General features: G+C 35.7%; 3 protein-coding genes across 3 annotated transcripts; 1 reads left to right on the top strand and 2 right to left on the bottom strand.

The window, feature by feature from the left end:
• Positions 1-1,585: 1,585 nt before the first annotated feature.
• LOC125809011 (pentatricopeptide repeat-containing protein At5g59600-like) lies at positions 1,586-3,467 on the top strand. The gene is given in 3 exon segments (XM_049488688.1): positions 1,586-1,598; positions 1,705-1,826; positions 1,829-3,467. Coding segments are annotated over 3 exon segments (1,728 nt in total). The 3' UTR covers positions 3,422-3,467.
• Positions 3,468-7,788: 4,321 nt separating this feature from the next.
• Positions 7,789-8,926, bottom strand: LOC125809021 (transcription factor LUX). The gene has a single exon (XM_049488697.1). It carries the CDS (start codon positions 8,758-8,760, stop codon positions 7,852-7,854), a length of 909 nt encoding a protein of 302 aa, XP_049344654.1. The 5' UTR covers positions 8,761-8,926; the 3' UTR covers positions 7,789-7,851.
• Positions 8,927-11,696: 2,770 nt separating this feature from the next.
• LOC125809019 (pumilio homolog 2-like) lies at positions 11,697-19,919 on the bottom strand. The gene is made up of 10 exons (XM_049488696.1): positions 19,243-19,919; positions 17,075-17,510; positions 16,079-17,003; positions 15,849-15,990; positions 15,628-15,735; positions 15,211-15,423; positions 15,023-15,133; positions 13,872-14,066; positions 12,204-12,378; positions 11,697-11,935 (listed from the first exon to the last, which is right to left on the bottom strand). The coding sequence occupies exons 1-10, from the start codon at positions 19,816-19,818 to the stop codon at positions 11,898-11,900; spliced, it is 2,919 nt and encodes a 972-aa protein (XP_049344653.1). The 5' UTR covers positions 19,819-19,919; the 3' UTR covers positions 11,697-11,897.
• Positions 19,920-20,709: the final 790 nt, after the last annotated feature.

Genomic DNA, 20,709 nt, shown 5'->3' on the forward strand with positions numbered 1-20,709 from the left:
AAAAGTTTAGATTAAAGATTTGTCAAAAAAGGGAAGATACATTTTTTTAACTAGATTGAAAAAGAAAGTATGACAAATAAACTAAAACGGAGAGAGTATTTCAAGATAAGTTTAAAATTTTATAATCAAATGCTAGCTTACTATATTTATTGGCATATCCTACAAAAGGTTAAAAAAAAAAATCACAGGGCACCAATATTTATATGTATCTGAACTTCAGTCATATAAATTTCAGACATAGCAATTCTGAACTTATCCCAAAATGAAACACGTGCAAGAAATTTTCATAAATGGACACAAATGAAATGACAGCATTAAAATCGAGTAATATGTACACTTTACTCCTAAATTTGTGAAGGCATGATCTATCGATCGATCACGCAACACTTATCTCCAATAGAAACTCAATACATTCGATGCAATATTTAAGCTATTTTAAGCATAATAAGATGATCCAAATATAATATTTGGTCGTCTTTTGCTTTCTTATGAATTTTTAAACAAAATATGAGTTTCAATCATTAATATCATATGAGTATCCATATAAAATACAAATTCCACCAATTAATGTATATGGAGCATCTATAACAAATTAGATGACAAACAAGGCGGTGCCAAAAGAATTAAGGTCTCAAGTAATCACTGAATGTGTGTTGGGATTAAAAAAAAAGTTTTTTGATTTGTGCGACATATAAAGATGGAGTCAGAATTTAAAGTTTATGAGTTTAAATTTTAATTTTTTAACGTTAGTGGATTCTAAAATTAATAATTTATTACATATTCAATGTATTTTTTTTATAAATTCAAGGTATGATCTAAAGTTATTGAGTTTGACTGAACTTATAACTAACAGGTTGGATCTTCCCCTAATGATACATGTGGATACATGTATTAAGCTAGATACATGCTAAGTTAGTCCTATAAATACCTAGATACTATAAAACAAAATGTAAGTTAAGTTGAATTGATTGAACAATATATTCCCACTCATATTAAAAAGAATTATCCTTCCTCGATTTTGCAACAAGAACATGTAATATAAACATACATCAAAATATATAGTATTTTACGAACATTAAGATGTCACCTCGTATACTTATATAGTTGGGGTGATTGCGACGCAATCGAGCTCTATTCGCACCTTAATCTTTGTTCTCATAACACATCACGATGCCATTATGAATAATCCTAATATATTTCTAAAAGATCTTCCTTTAAAAAAAAATAAAATTGTGACATGAAGCCATCACAAGCATACCTTAATGATTTTAGTAGGTAATCTCGCAATGCAAGGCAGTGACCAGAGGCGGACTCACCTTTAAAGTTGTGGTGCACATGTAAATATACTTTTAAATTTATAATTTTTAGGGATAATGCATAAGTACCTCTAGACTATGACCAAAATCTCAAAAACACACTTTAACTAATCTAAGGTCCTATTACCTCCCCCACCTTGAACTCATTATTTGTGTAATTTTGTACACATTTTGGCTTACATGACACTTTTGTGACTCCACTTAGGTGAGGCGCGTGGGAGATGTTTGGAGGCCACGTAGGCCAAATAGGTGTACAAAATTACTAAAAAATGAGTTCAGAGGGTAATAAAATCTTAATTTAGTTAAGGTGTATCTCTAAAATTTCGGTGATAGTCTAGGGATACTTGTGCCTTAATTTTTTAGGTTATTATTGTCATTTCGGTAAAAGAACAACTTATCAACCTTATATTTTCAATTTCAGAATTTATTTACAATCAACTAATCCAAATACTTTTCTCTTTCTCTCAAAATGCAGTTCAATTGACTAAAGAATTTCTACTTATCCAAAGCATATGAGAGAAATGGTGATTGGCACCAAAGCAACAGACATATACACAAAACTTCTCGAAACCTATGCTCAAAATGGCGTTTTGCAATTAGGCAAAGCATTACATGCACACTTAATCATCAATGGATTGGCTCAAAGAACTCATTTTGCTTCAAAGCTTATTGCTTTTTATGCAGAATGTAAACAGTTATCCCATGCACGTAAACTGTTCGATAAAATTCCCAAATCAGATACTCGTCGTTGGATCGTTCTCATTGGGGGGTATGCTCGTCGTGGGTTTTACGAGGAAGCAATGGGTGTTTTTTATGAAATGCAAAGGAGTGGAAAGAAGCCGAATAAGTTTGTTCTTCCTAGTGTACTTAAAGCTTGTGGACGCTTCAATGATTTTCGAACAGGGGAGATATTGCATGGTGTGATTCTGAAGAATAAGTTTGAATTTGATTCGTATGTGGTTAGTGCATTGGTAGATATGTATTCAAAGTGTGGTAGAGTTGAGAAGGCAAAAAGGGTGTTTAATGGTACGGTGGATAAAGATTTGGTCGCGTTGAATGCTTTGGTTTCGGGTTGTATACAACAGGGGATTGTTAAAGAAGCATTTGATTTGGTTGAGGAAATGAAAGTTCAAGGTATGAAGCCTAATGTGGTGACATACAATACTCTGATTGCAGGGTTTTCACAAGAAGATGATCGAAGTATGGTTTGTAAAGTTGTTGAATTGATGCATGATGATGGCCTTGAGCTAGATGTTGTTTCTTGGACTAGTATTGTTTCCGGGCTCGTGCAGAATTTTCATAACAAGGAAGCTTTTGATACGTTTAAGCGAATGTTGGATGATGGGATATGTCCAAGTTCAGCTACGATTAGTAGCATATTGCCTGCTTGTGCAACTGTGGTAGATTTGATTCGTGGGAAGGAGATACATGGTTACGCGGTAGTGATGGGGATCGAGAAGGATGTATACGTAAAAAGTGCCCTCATAGACATGTATGCAAAATGTGGATTTATATCTGAAGCAAAGCACTTGTTTTCTAAGATGTGTGAAAGAAATACAGTAACTTGGAACTCGATGATTTTTGGCTACGCGAATCATGGGTATTGCAGCGAAGCAATTGAATTATTCAATCAAATGTTAAGAGAGGAAGAGAGGAAACCAGATCACTTGACTTTCACAGCAGCTCTCACTGCTTGTAGTCATGCTGGACTTGTGCAGTATGGAGAAAGTTTGTTCAAACTGATGCAGGAAAAGTACACGATAAAGCCAAGATTGGAGCATTTCGCGTGTATGGTGGATCTTTTAGGGAGAGCAGGGAAACTCGATGAGGCTTACGATTTGATTCAGACCATGTCAATTGAACCTGACTTATTTGTTTGGGGAGCATTATTAGGGGCATGCAGGCAGCACGGAAATATGGATTTAGCAGCGGTTGCAGCTGAGAAATTGGCTAAACTTGAACCTGAGAGTGCTGGAAGTAGTGTGTTGCTATCAAGTTTATATGCTGATGCAAATAAGTGGGTAAACGTTGCTAAGGTAAAAAGGGTGATCAAGAAGAAGAAACTGAAAAAAGTTCCTGGCTGTAGTTGGGTAGAAGTTGCATAAGTTTTCAGATTGCTAGAGAAGCTGAAGATCAGTCGAGTACGCGATCTTGGATTGAAGGCGTGCCTCGAAGGGGAGGTGTTGATAAATCAATGGTTGGTTTTGCTCCCTAGTCTCAACTGATACATACAAGGGGAAAATGCACCATTCAACAAAGAGGCAAGCAGTTTCTTTACTGAACAATGCCTAGAATCAAGGTGATCACAACATAGATTCCGCGGGATTCAGGATCTGAGTTGAGTCATTACATACCATCTTGAGTACCAGTTCGGTTTCTAAGGACGCTACAAAGTGCTGGAAATGAAACAGTTTGTAGAGGAAATCAAAGAATATACAGATAGGCAAAGCATTACAGAAATCCCATGCACTTTGGGTCCTCAAAGGCTTGTCCAGACTTCCTATTAAAGAAGGACCCTACGTCTGAAGAGGGGTTGTATGGTCTGAAAATCAGAATATAAGGTGTCTTTTGGATGATAGGCTAGTATTTTCATGCTGCATTCAGCTCGGTGCACTAAGCTCCCGCTATGCATAGGATTCGGGGATGGGCCTGACAACAAGGGTCTATTGTACGCAATCTTATCTTGCTTCTCTGCAATATGCCATTTTCACCGCTCAAACTCATAAGCAACAACTTTCTTTATCAGCTATCCCTTCCTCGGCTTTGAGCTTATAAATTGCAGAATACATGTACCGGGATTTGAGAAATTAATATTACTAATATGTTTTAGGGAACCTTGAAGGAACGGTAAAGTTATTTGTGAGTGGAAATATGTGTTTCGTCTATGCAATGATATGAGGAACCAAAATGAAACAATTAATCTATATATGTGCTTTTAACAGAAACTTCTCTTGTATTGATAGAACACATAACATAAATTTTTCATGGTGTTTGATTACCAAAAAATATTTTTCAAGAGAAGCATTTTTCCATTGAAAGTGAATAGGGAGAAATCATTTTCTTTTCAACTACCATATTACTTGCTTCAACTCATACTTGGACATTACAATTAGTAATTAATACTCACAAATTTCATCCAACACCTTACTCTATGCTCATAGTATCATTAGTAGCAACATACTTTTCCAGTCACCAACCAGGTCCTAACACCAGAAAGTGGAAACAATTTCCTAGAAAATATTACCAGACATTTTTACAGAAGGAACTTCTCATTAGAAATGAATTCCATCATATCAAATGCCCTTTGATTAGAAAAGGGCAGCAAGAAAATCACAACATAAAAGAGTAGAAATTCGATCAAACCAGTGATACCAGTAAGTTACAAAAAAAGGACGCGTGATCCTTGTGCTCCTAGGCAAATCCAGCAAGAGACTGCAAAACCCCTCTGTCGTGGAGGATGAAATAGGTTATCTTTGATCTTGTGACTTCTCTGGATTACAGTTATCCATTGCTTGATAAACCGCACAGCACAGAGAATGATTGCATACCTACAATCAAGTTCAACAATATGGTTTCTATCCATCCAGAGAATAAGAAAAAGGCAAATGAAAAGCGGTCAAGAAAATAAATGGACACAGGATTCTATACTGGTTGTATCCTTCATAATATCTCTATGAAAAATGGCATATCTAGTAGAATAGCAGAGCAAGCACAAATTGCAGATGTTCGTTGTACAAAGTATACATGATAAGTAAATTTACCATTTGTATGATAAAGAAACATAGCAATTACCCACGCAGGATCTTCTACCAAATAAGTAACCAGAATACAGAAAACACCTGAATGAGTCAATTACCATCCAACAAGAACAAGAAACATAGGGACTGTATATTTCATCAAGAACAAGTGCATACCTAACCAGGACATGTTTAATAAGCAAAACCTAAACATGGTCTACTAATGAGGTAGTAAAGAAAAATCAAAATATTCAGACTAAGACAAAATAGAAAATGAGTTGTTAATAAAGCCAAGAAATTTGAAGAAAACCATCTCCCTTGTAAATGGGGTTGAGATAGTGTGAACAACATTGATACCTGCATCAATCTAGATGACCTACAAGATCGAGAAGAAAGGATGTCAACTTCCACTCATTTTCTAAGCAGCCACCATCACAAGTGGTTACTTTACAAAAAGAGGTCCAAATTGCACAAGTTATCAGAATCATTTCAAATTCCACATTAATTCCACGAGTTGTGATTCATTGCATCAACATGTACATTTTAGACTAATGCAGAAAGACAAATAGCATCTATTTTAGCTGGAGTCAGTTATAGTATTCAGACATTTTTCATAGTTAAATTATTTTTACATCGGCCATTAATCCTCCTTTATCTGAGCTTAGGACCGGCTACAGCCTGCAAAGCTCACATGGTCAAAGTTTCAAACCGACAGAAGTTGCATAAAATATATTCTTCAAATTTTAACACGAAAGGAATATTAAGAAGAGAAAGCACTAAAGAAGGTGCAATACAACATCTTACAATCAGCCGAATTTTACCTATTCGCTGAACTAGCTTACACAAAGGAAAAGTGCAGACAAACACATTTACATAGTCCATAGCTAACATATACATATAAATCACAAGGAGGAAAGGCTACACATTCACAATATAAGGCTTCAAGCTCAAGCAACACTACCAAAGAAGTTACTAGCAGTATCTTGATACTGTGAACCAAGTGATGCACAAAAGGTATTCATCATCAAAAGCTCCTCATATCCACATGATTTCTGTCACACCTTTGATGGTCAAAAATATATGTATGTATATTAACAATACAAAGAAGACACAAAATTGACTAATTCATCTAAGCCAAAATAAGATATTCAGTTAATGAGTCCTCCCAAAGAATATTGTATCATGTTCGTTAAATAAGGGGAAACATGGCAGCAGACTATGGATTCTTCCCATTTGTCCTAGTGATGATGGACAGAGTAACCTAGTACCTGTTGCTGGTGGGAGATGATGGTATTCCATGGAATTAGTCGCAGTGTGCGAAAGCTGGCCCGGACACCACATTATCAACGACAAGAATAACAGGGCAGCAGATTATTTAGGTGTATTGGAAAACTTTAAGCCGCCTTAGAGAAAATGTAACCACATGAAATTTTGTCATTTGTACGTAAAATTTAATATAACACAACCACTTAGGAGCCAAAAAGTTGGCCAATGATGTATGGTACAATCAATTATTGTGTTAAGAAAGAAAATATAACCATGAAGTGGTGAAGTAGGGTATTTATGCTTCATATACCGTGTTAGGCAGCAGACAAGTTCCTAACGTATTATTGAGCCTTTGATCACAACTGGAAACAAATATCTAATACTAACAATAAGCAAAATGCGAACACTTATCATTAAATGCCATGCGTAGTGCAACACTTGAGATCCAATAGAAACAAGTAACTCATAATGTATATCTGGTAGAACATTAGATACAGCAGAAACATTTCTAGAATGCAGAAATATGATCGCAAGGAAATCGATATCAACTAAAGTGTTACAACAGCTACCGCTACAATATGTTAGAGGCTAAAAGAAAGAATTTTTTTTTTGCTTTACTAGCTTCATTACAAAGTTAGAACGGGTTGATCCCTCTTGAAGTGCTAGTTGTGGCGCAGAAAAGGCATTATATGTTCTTACTTGACCATCCACTTTAGTTTGCATCAATTTCAAGAGATCAGCAAAAAAACTATTCTTTTAGTATCTTAGTTTCTGCAGCTATAGAAATTAGATTAGGATTTTTTATCAGCAACAATACACTTCCAAGGCAATGAAGATCAGTGAATGACCACCAGATATCCGTTACACGCCAATAATTTATTAAAAAGTTCGACTCATACTATATCGCCACTCTAACTGCCAGATAAAATGTTCTATGGCCTGAAAATTCTTAGAAGTAGTTTGCTTTTTGCTATAGTAAAATTTTTGCAATCGACCAAAAAGGGGTAATAAAGAAGATGTAAGAGTCAGCAGTCACTCCTACATCGTCTACACCCACTTCTAGGATAAAAACTGGTTTTGCCGTCAATTCATCTATTAAAAACACATCGGCACACCAAAAGATACGTTACAATACTTACCAACACAAAAAGAAAAAGAGAATCCCGTTATTTGTACTACTTTTCAAGAAAAGTGTGATCAAAACGACAATTTTATCATGTATTATGTCCTAAAGCTCCTTTCTGAATAAGAAGCTACAATCAGAAATGACCTAGCTCTAAGAACTTTAGAGCAATTTATGAAACTTTTTACCTATAAATCTACCAAATCTAAACAAGTAGTAAGAAAAAGGCCTAAAGGGTTTAACTGGAATTCCTAGTTTGCATTCCACCAAATGAGATTTCTGACGAGCAATCCAGTGTTCAACCCTGTACAAATAATTAACTATTGTAAGCATACAAAAAGTTATCAAACAGTAGAGTTGCAGCAACTTGTATAGAATCAAGAATCTAACCTCCTTTTTGTGTCTACAGCTATTTTTCACCAGGAGCAACATGATGATAAGAACCAAATTTATTTCCAGACCAGTCCCGCGGTTGCCCCATATTATACTGATGATGAAACCCATGTCCTGACATTCCCATCATAGGCATTGGCACCATTTGCGGCGGATACATCATTGGCATAGGCATAGGCATTGGCATATGTCCATTACTACTATGAGCATTACCACTGTGTCCATTACCACCGGACTGCTGCAAACTCTGTGGCACAGGCGTGGAAGCGAACAAATGATCAGACGACGAAGGACCCTCATTCGATAACCCTTGCATTCTCTTCAAATACAACCTATACTTCTGTAAATGACTAGCAACATTTTCCCTTGTTAGTCCTTCCACATTCATCAGCTGCATAATCGTCTTCGGCACAGCATTTTTAATCCCTAAATGCGCCACAACATCCACAAATCGCTTATGCAGCTGTGGCGTCCAGACTAACCGCGGCCGCTTCAACGTCTTAGCTGAATTATCATCTCCACAATTCTCATTCCTCAATGCCGAATCAGCCTCTTCAGTAACCATCTCCGGGTCAATCCTCCGTGTCTTCCTCGACTCGGATCCATCTCTTGTCAGATCCACCTCATCATTCTCATGATTCCTATCTCCATTCCTTCCTTCATTAAAATTAAACTTCTCCGACAACAAATGTAACTGTCCTGCACGGAGAGACGAAAAAGTACTCTCCGAAGCACGATTCACATCCGTCATCGTCTTCACCGGCTCCGGCGTAATTCTAAACGCCGACGCTAGCTCCGGCGGGATTAAAACCTGAGATAACGGCGTCAGATCGTCAAAACTCGGAAGTCCGTCTTCCCACTCGACAACACGATTATCATCTCCGGCGAAACCATCACCATCCGTAATTGTCACTTCTTCACCCATAGAGAACCTTCTCGAATCCCAATTTTTTTTTCTTTTAATTTTATTTCTTCGAGTTAAATCCAATCTTCCGTGATATCAGTAGAGGATTGGATCAGAGTAACAGGATTTTCCGGTGAGTTCACCGGCGGGAAGAAATTGGGGGTGAGAGGGGGGTGGGGTATGTGGCGGTGGAAAATGAGGAATATAGTATTAAATAAAGGGGGAAAAGTGTGAGAAAAAGTGCAATATCTGATTCTAAATTGGCCCAGCAATCGCCAGCGTGGATGATTTAGCTAGATATTTTTCCATCTTTCTTACTAGAATCTTATAAATATCTATTTCTTTTTCTCAACTTTACTTTATTTTTTTCTTTTTTGGTTGAAAAGATGCTTATATTAAATGTGTTTTTTTTTTTAAAATCGTAATTTTGAAAATTCAAAAATCATAAAATTGAAATTGTGATTTTGCTTCTATAATTATATAAGTATAAGAATGTGTTATTGTTTTTTTTAAAAAGAACTAATGAATAAAAATGTCAGAAATGAAATCAAAGAAGTACTAATTATTTGACAAAATGTATCTTTAGGCCAAATCAAGAAAAATATTACTCATATTACATTATTTTACTTTATTAAATTTTGTGTTAAAGTTAAAATTAGAAAAATATATTAAAATTGTGTGAGCAGTAAGTATTCTCAATTCTTTTATTTTTACTTATTTATAATTTTTAAAAATTACTTATATATTAAGTAATATAGATATTATAATAAAATATTTATTTTTTAGGAGATATGTTAAATTTAAAAATAGACAAAGAAAAGTGAACAAAAAAAAGTAAAAAATATCTAAATCTCTTTCTCACTTTTTACTGATGAACTTTCCAACTGGAATGTGTCAGGTGTCTATTTATAGATTTTTTGTCCTTTTCTTTTGGTACTTTTTGCAAGAATCAGTAACTAATTGTCCTAAATACACAATCTTATTTATGAATTCCTACTTAATTTTCTCAAAGAAAATAGAACTAGGTAGGCATTTCAACATTGAATTAGGAGTTCAAATTTGAAGTTTTAACTTGAAATAAGTAATTATTTATTTTAATTTTATTTTAATTTTAATTTCAAATTATAATTTGAAATCTCAATTTCTTTAAAAAGTTGAATTTTAAATTAAAAATATTCCATTTTAAATTTTTTTCAAATGTTAAACTCGGTCCATATAAATTTATATTTGAAAAAAAAAGACTCACTTTTAGTTTTTGAAAGAAACGTCGCATAGTTGATGTGAAGAAATTGTTTTTACCAAGTGGGAGGATTATAATTTTTAAAAATAGTTAGTTATTGCAATTGTTGATTTATTGGATAAGTGGATTTTTGTAAAAGTATGTGTCTTAGAGATAATTTAGTACTTTATTTATGAACTATGTTTTGTTGATTTAGTTAGATTGTATACAAGTTTGGGAAGTTTTGATAGATAATGGAATTTTTATGTTTATGAGAAAAAATACAAACTTAAAATATTCAAATTTCATCTTCAAACAAAATTCAACTTTGAATTCACCCATTTTCATATCAATGATTTGAAATCATGTTAAATAGGGCCCTAAGTACTCTATACTCCCTCCGATGTGAAATATGATTCTATTTGAATTTACGTGATCGTAATTTAATTGAACATAAATTTAAGTAATAAAAATAAACTTTTCAATGAAGTGAATGTCATGGACAATGAGACCAGCTTTGCCATGGAATTTGGAGGTACAATGGAGTGTGAACACACTTGTTGCTATAGTCTACGAGTTTTGGATGGAAAAACCTAAAAATTTAATGAATTTTTGTAATTTGAAAAAGAATAGAAATATGATGTAATTAAATCTTAACATTATAAGATTTGTGTAATTTTTACCATTAAAATACCCATGAGTTTGACACAAAATTTTCATTTTTATAATGAATTACTCTCACTTGAATCGAAACCTTTATGTGTAGGTAGGCTTTTATCAACTCTAATTGCCTACCTATCAGAATAATTATTCAAAAACCATCACACGAAATTTGAATAAAAACTACCAATAACACAATTATCAGCTATTACAATTTATCAAATTATAATTAATTATAAAGATCCATCGATGCTTCTTCCTGATTTCCTCCTTTATAAAAGAAAAAAAAATAGCAAAAATAGAAGACGTACAAAATTCAAAGATAGCATGCACAAATTTTCAATCAAACTTAAACTTGTGACTCTTGAAAAATGAAAAAAAGCCACATAAATTGAGGCAGAAGAAGTAGTAGTTATGATAACAAAGGTAATTAATGATAATGGCATTGTGAATAGAGTGATAGGTGAACATTATTCATACAAAAATATTTCTTATTGATATTTAAGATTTTGTTCTGAGATATTAATAATTAAAATCTACTCCGACAAATAAGTGCATAAATCATAATATAAAGCAGATAAAACTAATGACCCAAGAGCAAATATATAATATGAAAGGTTAAATCAATCAACAAAAACAACAAACAGCGACATATATCCCTTCCACACTTGATCAAAAGTCTCAGATTCAAGTCCCAGAGTATGGAAAAGAATCTTACTAAGATCATATGCAGTAAATTCAGATTAGTCGGGGCTCCAATGCATACACCAGAAATGCATGGGAAAACAAATAAAAACATGATTCCACGTCACCAAATGGACAAACATAAGCAAATCCAATTGCAGATTAAAGAGTATCAAATAAATCCACATAAAATGATAAAAGAGTAGAAAACTGAGGATCTGAGATGAAGGAAAATATACTTGGCCATAAAAGAAAAATTGTCAAATACCATACAATAAAATTCTGACCTTCCCCTAAAACATCAACTCTCCAACAAAGGCAACATTTTGTACAGTCGCGTCGATGTAAAACTACCTCGCCTTTTTATCTTCCTTTTTTTACACCCTTTCGGAAACTCAACTTCCCTCTGCACAGCCATCTCGAATATTTGACATCTGAGCTTCAGCATACCTGATATTTATGTTTTTAACTACACAATGTACATCTCCTCTAGTACATGCAACAACTTTTATTTGCAAATAACAAAACACAGATGTGGAAGATAGGTAGCTCAAACTAGCCTCAGTTAGCTGTACAACTTTCTTTTCCTACAAGACTAAGCAGTACTTAGGGACTGCGCAGCAATCCTCCTTTCTGCAAAACAGTATAGAAAAATCATTTAGCAGACGTTCGGACAATATTCAGTTGAAAGCTGAATAAAAAACAAGTTATTGAAGTCGAAGTTGGAGAACGAGTATTTGCAAGTTGAATTGTATCTGGACATGAATCACTTGGAAAAAAGGTTGGGAGATTTATAAGTGAAACAAATTTTTCATGTAAAGTCATGGCCAAACACCATATAGTACTAAAAGCACAAATGGATTCAGTGCTCTAGACAAGTACAAACAGAAAAAGAGCTCACCCCCAGCAGCAACTAGCTTTTCAACACGGGCAACAATATGCTTTCCGTAAGTGTATTTCTTCAGAGCATTCAAGTGAACTTTTATTCTCGACATGATCAGCTCGCGTTGCTGGTCACTACAAGTTTCCAGAACTTTCTGTACTACATAATTTGCAAACTGATCTTTCATCATAGCCTGGACAAAAAGAAGAAAGACGTGAAAAAACAATGCATAACTCCACGAGATGATTTCAATTAGAGAAAAGAGAAGAGAAAGAAGACTATTTAAAAGTTTATATGTTACAGCTGCTATCAAAATCACAACCATAGATACATGAGGTAGTACTTCTTAAGATAAACTCTATTCCCAAAGATGCAAAAGTTAAAGCATAGATATTGTTGAGATCCAATAATTATATAGAAAACTCGGGGTATCTTGACATAGAAAACACTCCGGGCGAACCACCACCACCCACCCCACCCCACACCACTTGTTCCATCTTTTTTTGAGGAGAGTTCCAAGACATCAGTCTAAGCATCCAAAATCAAGTATTAATTGGTCACAAGACTTAAAAAAAATTCTTTAAAGGGGACCAAACATGTCAAGATGTCAAAAAGCACGAGCAAAATACAAAGGTCAGAAGAGCCAACTACCCCCTGCCGCCAACCATGATATGTCTGGAATGGTGAACAAATTAACACCTAAAATCTTATGCAACATCACCATGCACCATAGTTTCTAATGTCTTTTAGCAACATGTCAAGGGTAAGTCCAATGCTCATCCAGCAAGTGTTAAGAGAAGTTTAGAAATTATAGCCAACACCTATCATTTCTTGTGCTTAATTTCGAATTCAACATAATCCCATTATTTTGGTTTGAAATAAAGCAATAGAGTTCAAGATCTTATCTTCAATTTGGCAACAGTTGGTTTTCAGATTTTTCTGGGTTAATTTTGGAGGTAGGAAACCAAATAATAGAAGAATCAGGATTGATGAATGATCGTTTGGTAACTTCATCTTCAACCACTTCTTGCTTTTCAAAAACATGTGCCACAAAATATCGGGTATAAGCTATGACTTGTGATCATACCATCTAGGCTACCTATCTTTTCTTCCATGTTCAACCGTTTTAAGAGACTGATATCCCATTCAAGCTAAGTCCTAAAAATAAAACAGCTGGCTGCCTTAGCGATTAATCTGAGACTGCAACGCCATGCGTCTCAACAGGAACAAGAACAGGAACATAAACAGAGGTAGTGAACTTGATAGGGTACATATGTCAATAGAGGCCCACCAAAAGATAACAATCATTAGTTCAGCAATCTCTAGGTTCAAACATCCTATCCAGCAGCTTCAAAATATCCTCAACCAAGCTTGCTACCTCAGGATTTGGAAATCCAGGCAGGTGCATACAAGTGTTTAAAAGTTCAACAAATGCACAACATAGGTGGTTTATACTCCATCCTCACACAACAACAACATCATACCTAGTGTAACTGGGTCTGCGGAGGGTGATGTGTAAGCAATCTTACCCCTATCTTGTGAAGGTAGAGAGGTTGCTTCCAATAAAAAAATTAAAGTTTCCATATACGTAATCTTGAAGCAGTACTGAATATTATGAACCTAGTAGCCATATGCAAATCAAAATCCTGCTTAAATGGTAAAATATTGAATAAAATTTAGACAAACCTGAAGAGGCTCATTTTCATCAGTTGTGCCAAGCATCTCATTCACCAATAGCTGTCGTTCACTGGAATTACAGAAAGTTAAACACTTCTCAACAACGTTAGAAGCAAACTTCTGCTGGCTCATTTGCACGATCTTCCCAGCCAGTTCCTTAATTATAGTAGAGCGCTCATCCGGCTTCCCGTGCTCCAATACATGCTGGAAGTATTGCATTTAAAACAACAGAGGGATGAATAAGTACAAGGGGAAAAAAGGACGAATTGTACCTCAGTAAAGGGATGCAAAGACATCTTTGCTACATTTTTACAAGAAGCAAACTTTTAACCGACTAAAAGAGCGCTTTCATTCACTAATACTCTAGTAAAACAAAATCAAAGGCATCAAATAAGAACTCAAGAAGGGCTTCTGTCTTATAAAAGAGGGGAATACCATTACTTAATAACTTTTTCTTCCAGCCAGAACAGGTACTAGGTTCCCATTTAGCATCCTGTTAAAGGTGGCAGCATATATTGGTAACCCTAGAGAACCACATGAATGTGTATGTGCGTGCATATGGTTGAAACTTTTGTAAATAGTTTTTTCAATTTTCGAACTTCTAGGTTTCAAAGAAGTAAAAAATATTTAAACAACTTAGCAAACAACTAAAGTTGCAAAACTGACAAAGCTTTTTGCAAAAGATTTCACTTCTCCAACCAAACATCTTCACAGTAAAAACTAATGACCTCAATTTTTGGTACAAAAGCTATGAGGTAAAAGCATTTTTCTATAGATTATAAAAAAGGCAAGACAGAGCCATCAATCAATGGAATGAAATGTGCGATATTGCATATTTAAAAATAAGCAAAGTATATGCTCAAAACAGAACTTCTTGCGTCTGCTGGGAGGGTTAGATGTTTAGGGAGTTCTGTTTTTCCCTGTAATGTTTTTGTACATCTTGGTACTTTATTACAGTAATAAACTTTTACCTTATCAAAATAAAATCAGGAATTGCCAAATCAGGTACATTTTATGCATTGCTCCATACTAGTCAAGAAGTGAGGATATTGTGTACAAAAAACAACTAATTCAAGAAAAAGAACAAAACATAATTACTTCTAAATCCGATAGTCTACACGCCAGCAGCAGCAGCTTGCTGAGTAGTGAATATTCCATACCTGAACAACATAATTGCCATATTGATCTTGTGCCAACATGCTTACAGATCCAAGGATTTCTTCCATCACTTTACTTTGAGTTTCTGGATCGCCACAGTGTTCCAATACTCTCTGAAAGATCAAGGAATATTAATAATATATCAAACTAAATTACTATGACAAATGGATAAGAAACATCACTGATCTACCTGTATTACTCGACAGCCATATGGATGGGTAGAGAGAGTAATAACTTGTCCAAAAAATGTTGAGACGATAAATTGGATATGAACTTCTGGTACACATTCAATACATTTCTGAATGACATGATTCCCATTCTGATCTCGTACACAGCGCATAACATGACCATCAAGCTCCTCAACCATTTTAATCTTCTGGTCCACGTCAACTACTTCTATTGCCTGCAGAGTCAACCATACCACAATTTTCATCTCAATATAACTCAAGTTATTGAGAAGATGCTGATAATCAACCCCGAGAGCCCACTGGTTGGTGCTAGATTTAGTGTATCAGAATAGAAACCAAAACAGAAGATTTTTTTTGACAAAACAGAAGATTAATCTAGCAGATAACACTTGAGCATTTCTAGATTCACTTTGGTATACCTTTTGTATCACGCGACAACCATACATTTGAAGGCTCAGTGTTAGAACATGCCCAAAGAGTATGCTAGCCAATTCTCTCCTCTGAGATGCCATTCCATGTTCAAAAAACTGCACGAGAAATAGATACATTATAATCCATTTAAAGAGAAACAAGGCAGACTTGGAGATCATGCACCTCAACATCAATATATACTCCATAGAACAACCAAAGTTAGACATACCTTCTGGATTACGTAATTCCCAAAGACATCAGTCATCAAAGTAAGAGCTTGGGGAAAAATTTCCTGGAAAACCATGTTTTTCTCCTCAGTGGTTGCAGTTTCAAGTTTTTGCTGAATGAATCGGCTCCCATACTGGTCAGCACTGATCACAGATGACATATATACAGTTTAAGAAGTGAGGCTAGTTTAAGTAGGTAAAGACCAAGTAGAACAAAATTTCTGATACATACCTGAACTCAACAACGTGACCTGCAATTTCTGAAAGTTCAAAACACTTGGCCTTGTTGCTTTTGAACTCTTCCAGTAGGGAGGACGCGACGCTGTTCTCCATGTTATCCAAGTGATATGGTCCCATGACACCTCCAGCTATGTTTCTCATTCTACCAGGAAATCTCATATTATAATCACTATGCCTCATAGGACTACCAGGTCCTACTGGAGAGACTGGACTTGCTAAAGGACTCCCAGGATATGATAAACCAACTCCAAATGCAGGATTTCCATAATAGCCATGATGACCTGAACTGCTAGTTTTGCTATTCAATGGAACCCCATATTGAGATTTCTGAGGTAGCACATTACTGAGATAAGCTTTCTGAAGCAAGTCCACATATGAATTACCCATATAGTTCCTGTCCAAGGAAGGATCATTAAGAGCAGCAACCTGCGCAGCATATTCAGCTGACAAGTACTGAAGATACATAGGATCCACGTATGATGCAGGCAGAGCATTTCCTCCCATTTGATTTCCCATTCTGCTGAGAGTCTGCTCTGAGGTTGCAGCGCTTAAATTAGATCCCCCCAACATTCGAGAGTCCAATCCAGGTACAGCCATCGCTGATGCTGCAGCAGCATTTCCAAATAAAGGTGGCAAATTATAGTTGCCAAGATGGCCTGACATTGGACTGAGAGGGTGACCACTTAATCCATAATTAGAAAAGGATGAATTTGGACTATCCAAATGGGGATACTGAGACAGTACGCTACCTCCACCATTCAATCCCGACGTTGGGGATCCTTTGAGGTATGAACTACCGGAGCCAGTAACAGCAACAGAATATGGTACTTTCGCAGACTGAGCAGTAGAAGCCATATTAAACTGGGGGGATTCGGACTGTTTCAAGAAATCATGCTGCTTCGTATTATTCTGCCCACCTGCAAGATTGTGAGGATCGTATTAAAACCAATATCATGTTCAATCCAAGAAATGATCTCAACTAACGTACCATTAGATATATTCATGCCAGATAAAGCAGCAACAAGCTCTGCAGACTCGGTTCTGTGAGACGACACACCATTAAACGGATTTGGACTACTAACACTTCTCTTCTCTGAATTGACTACCCTGCCTCCACCAATAGGTGTGAGGGAAGGGCTAGGAGCTCTCGCAATGTGTTGGGGATCAGGAGTGGTACTTCTTGATAAGGAAGCCCCCAAAGCAGCAGCATATGAATAGGAAGTAGGAACCTCATCATGTTGAGCAGCAGATGGGATTTGTGTGCTTGATGCAGACCTTATTGGCTTTGAAGAAGAAACCTCGTGACGAAGATGAGAAAGCTCAGTTTCTGCTGAACCTATTGTATCACCACTTCCGTCAAAAGCATTTCGGCTAGCTGGACGTGAAGGGTGACCAGGAGCAGGAGACACGCGGCTAAAGTCATCCTGGATGAAACATGGTTTAAAACCCATCAGATGATTGTGTAAAATTATCTTTTTAAGATTAAACATAAGGGAAATTTCTCATTAGTCGAAATAATAACAAATATCGTCACTCAACTTTTAAATGTAAGGGAAAAAAAATTAACTTTACAAAAACAAATGTATGATGATTGAAACTCAAAACTTCTGTAACCCAAAAAAATGAAAATGGTAAAACGAAACGAGATTGACAACACGACAACACATACAACTCAGATGCCAGACAGCAGACAGATCCATTTCACTTAAGAAGATTAAAATTTGTAAGGTTCAGAAAATCATCCAAAACGACCCTTTATAGAGTACAGCAATTCCATTCAGCTGGATACACATATAATATAAAGAGAAACTATAGATCACATGAGATGGGAGAAGGATGGAGCACAACATCCACCAACCAGAAAAGCAGATTTGAAATGTCGGACCAGAGATCAAACATGGCTTAGTGTACTCGAAGGGGTAAGAAATGAACGAAAGGCATTTTCATACCATTAAACAAAGAAATGCAACAACATTTCTAGAATATTATTAATTGTTACATAATTTTGCTCTTACCATGTGAATGCAAAAAACCAATATCATATAGGAACCATATATACACACAAACATACCAATATCAGGATCTTGTATTCCTTCTCAAAACATCAGGATCTTGTATTGCTTAATGAACTAATGGTCATTTTCAAATCTAGAAAACAAGAAAGGCAACATTCTTCCAGTTGACAAGAGATGCTTGCTTTTATTGGAGCACAAGCGCACCATTATTAGGGTCTTAATCATTTATGGGCTAAAGGGTGTTTTGTACCCAGTGAACAAGAAACACAACATTGTAAGAGATGGTTGCTCTTATTGGAGTATATGCACAGCCCACGTTTCCTCAAAGCCAATCCCTCACTTGATATGATTACTTGTTACACTCAAAACAACAACAAAAACATATCAAATGTAATCCCACAAGTAGGGACTGGGGAGGGTAGAGCGTACGCAGACCTTACCCCCACCTCCTAGAGATAATTGTTACACTATTTTGCTCTTATCATGTGAATGCAAAATAAGTCTCATATCTGCAACAAAAAGTATCCATTCATCCAGATGGTCAGTTAATTTTAACTTCGAAGGAGCCTCCTTTAATTATAATGTTAAAATGTTGGCCTTGAAGATGTGGAACTGCCTCAAACCTAGTCAACTTAAGAAAGATGATTGACAGAAGAGTTTCATGTCTACCAAGGCATCTTGCAAACAAAGTGGTTTAACAAAGAGTATCACAGACGAAAAGAATGATTTCGAACACACAAATTTTAAGCAACTTTAACGATAGGAGACCTTCCACGAATGATTCAAAATATTATCATGAAAGGCTTGTGCTGCCAATTGTTACCATTCAATAGAACCAGTTTAGATGAACATGAATCAACTATCATGTAGAATTCATGCCACACAATAACAAAAAATTCCACAAACTAAAAATACCAAGTCCAGATAAAACAGCTCAGGGAAGCTTGTTGAGAGTAGTTTCCTTCTGAGTTGAAACATTCTGGTTGAGAAGTAACATAAATGAGATAAATTCATGAAGCATTAATACCAAATGTTAATTATTGCACTTTCCAAGTGTTTAATAGGTAAATTTGGGATCTAACAACCATTAGCCAAAGTTGAAATTGTAAAAGATGCACTAGATAAAGTTTCAAGTATGCACCTGGAACATTTCAGCAATGCTCTTCTTCTTACTACCTAATCCTAGTCCTGGCAAACCAATCAGCCCATCACCACCCCATTCCACTGAACCCTGCAATTTATCCGTCTCATTCTCGCTCTCTGCTTTTTTCGAGTTAAATCCCGGAGGCATCGGAAAAGGTGACCTCCCACCATTACCATTATCATTCTTGTTTACCTTCCTCCTATCACCAATAGCAGAGCTCCCTCCTTGCAACCTCTGTGAAAAACGCCAATCTTCTTTGGACAACAGTGGTGGAGGCAACCTAGGATTAAGATTTACATTCGAGTAATAGTAAGATAAGTAAGCAGGATCAGACCTTAGCTCCTCCTCAGACATGAAACCACTATTATTGAACAATCCACCCACTGCATTCAATGAACCCTCAACAGTAGGTGGAGCTGACCCACTTCTATACATATTCAGCTCCTTTTCACGATCATCAGCTTCTTGTCGTCGCTGGTCACGAAGTAACATCCCAATCTCTGTCTCAAACTCATCTCCAAACGAATTTTCATTGTTTCCCATCATTGGTCTCCTACCTAATTCAGATACCATATTCACAAACTTAACACAACCAATAACACACGCATCCCACAATCCTTCACAACCCAATGAAGTTATCAAAATCAAGACTTTGGTAAACCTTAGAATCTACAAACCCCAAGAAGACAACCTCACAATCCAATCTTTGATCAACTAAAATTCCAAGAAAGCTCTTTTCTCAACATCCCCTAATCAAACACCAATTACACAGTCAGTCCACAACAAATATAATCACTACCCACAATCCTTAACAACCCAAGAAAGCTATCAAAAATCAAAACTTTATCATATAAACCTATAAAAACCTACAAACCCCACGTATACAACCTCAAAATAAAATCTTTCAGCTCATAAAACCAAACCTTTGATCAAATTAAATTCCAAGAAACCTCTTTCCTCAACATCCAGCCTCCATGATCAAACACCAAATTACACAGTCAGTCCACAACAAAATATAATCAACACCCACAAACCCTACAAACACAAGAAAAAAACCCAAAACTTTTTTTCACATATAAACCTCAAAACTACAAAACCCACATGAAAACATAAAGATTTAAGCTCATAAAAACCCAATCTTTGATTACAAAACTTCAAGAAAGTGTCTTTTTCTCAAGAAAGTGTCTTTTTCTGAACAAAGAGTGAGCAAATGTGAGAGATGATGAAGGTTTAAATGGGAGAAAAGAGAGAAAAAAAAATCTGGCGGCGAATCAATCCTGTTTTAGGGTTTTGTTTTTGAAGTACTGTTAGGGAAGAGCTGATTAAATGCAAAAAAAAAAAACAGATACTTTTTATTCAATATAGATGTTTTATAGGAAGCATATAGAAGAAAATATTCTTTTTTTTCCCTTGTTTTTAGAAAACTAAGTTAAAACAAACCTAATCATTAATATTAATAATATT

Source organism: Solanum verrucosum, unplaced genomic scaffold (assembly GCF_900185275.1).
Source record: "Solanum verrucosum unplaced genomic scaffold, falcon-dt-bn FXZP01000699.1, whole genome shotgun sequence".
NCBI classification, from domain to species: Eukaryota; Viridiplantae; Streptophyta; class Magnoliopsida; order Solanales; family Solanaceae; genus Solanum; species Solanum verrucosum.

What these genes read in the sequence shown, in the direction of transcription:
- LOC125809021 (XM_049488697.1), bottom strand. Translation starts at nt 8,760, where the DNA reads ATGGGTGAAGAAGTGACAATTACGGATGGTGATGGTTTCGCCGGAGAT.
- LOC125809019 (XM_049488696.1), bottom strand. Translation starts at nt 19,818, where the DNA reads ATGGTATCTGAATTAGGTAGGAGACCAATGATGGGAAACAATGAAAAT. An exon ending in TGGCATGAATATATCTAATG is followed by an intron (nt 17,004 to 17,074) that starts GTACGTTAGTTG and finishes ACAATCTTGCAG; the next exon opens with GTGGGCAGAATAATACGAAG. An exon ending in GGTCACGTTGTTGAGTTCAG is followed by an intron (nt 15,991 to 16,078) that starts GTATGTATCAGA and finishes ATCTGTGATCAG; the next exon opens with TGCTGACCAGTATGGGAGCC.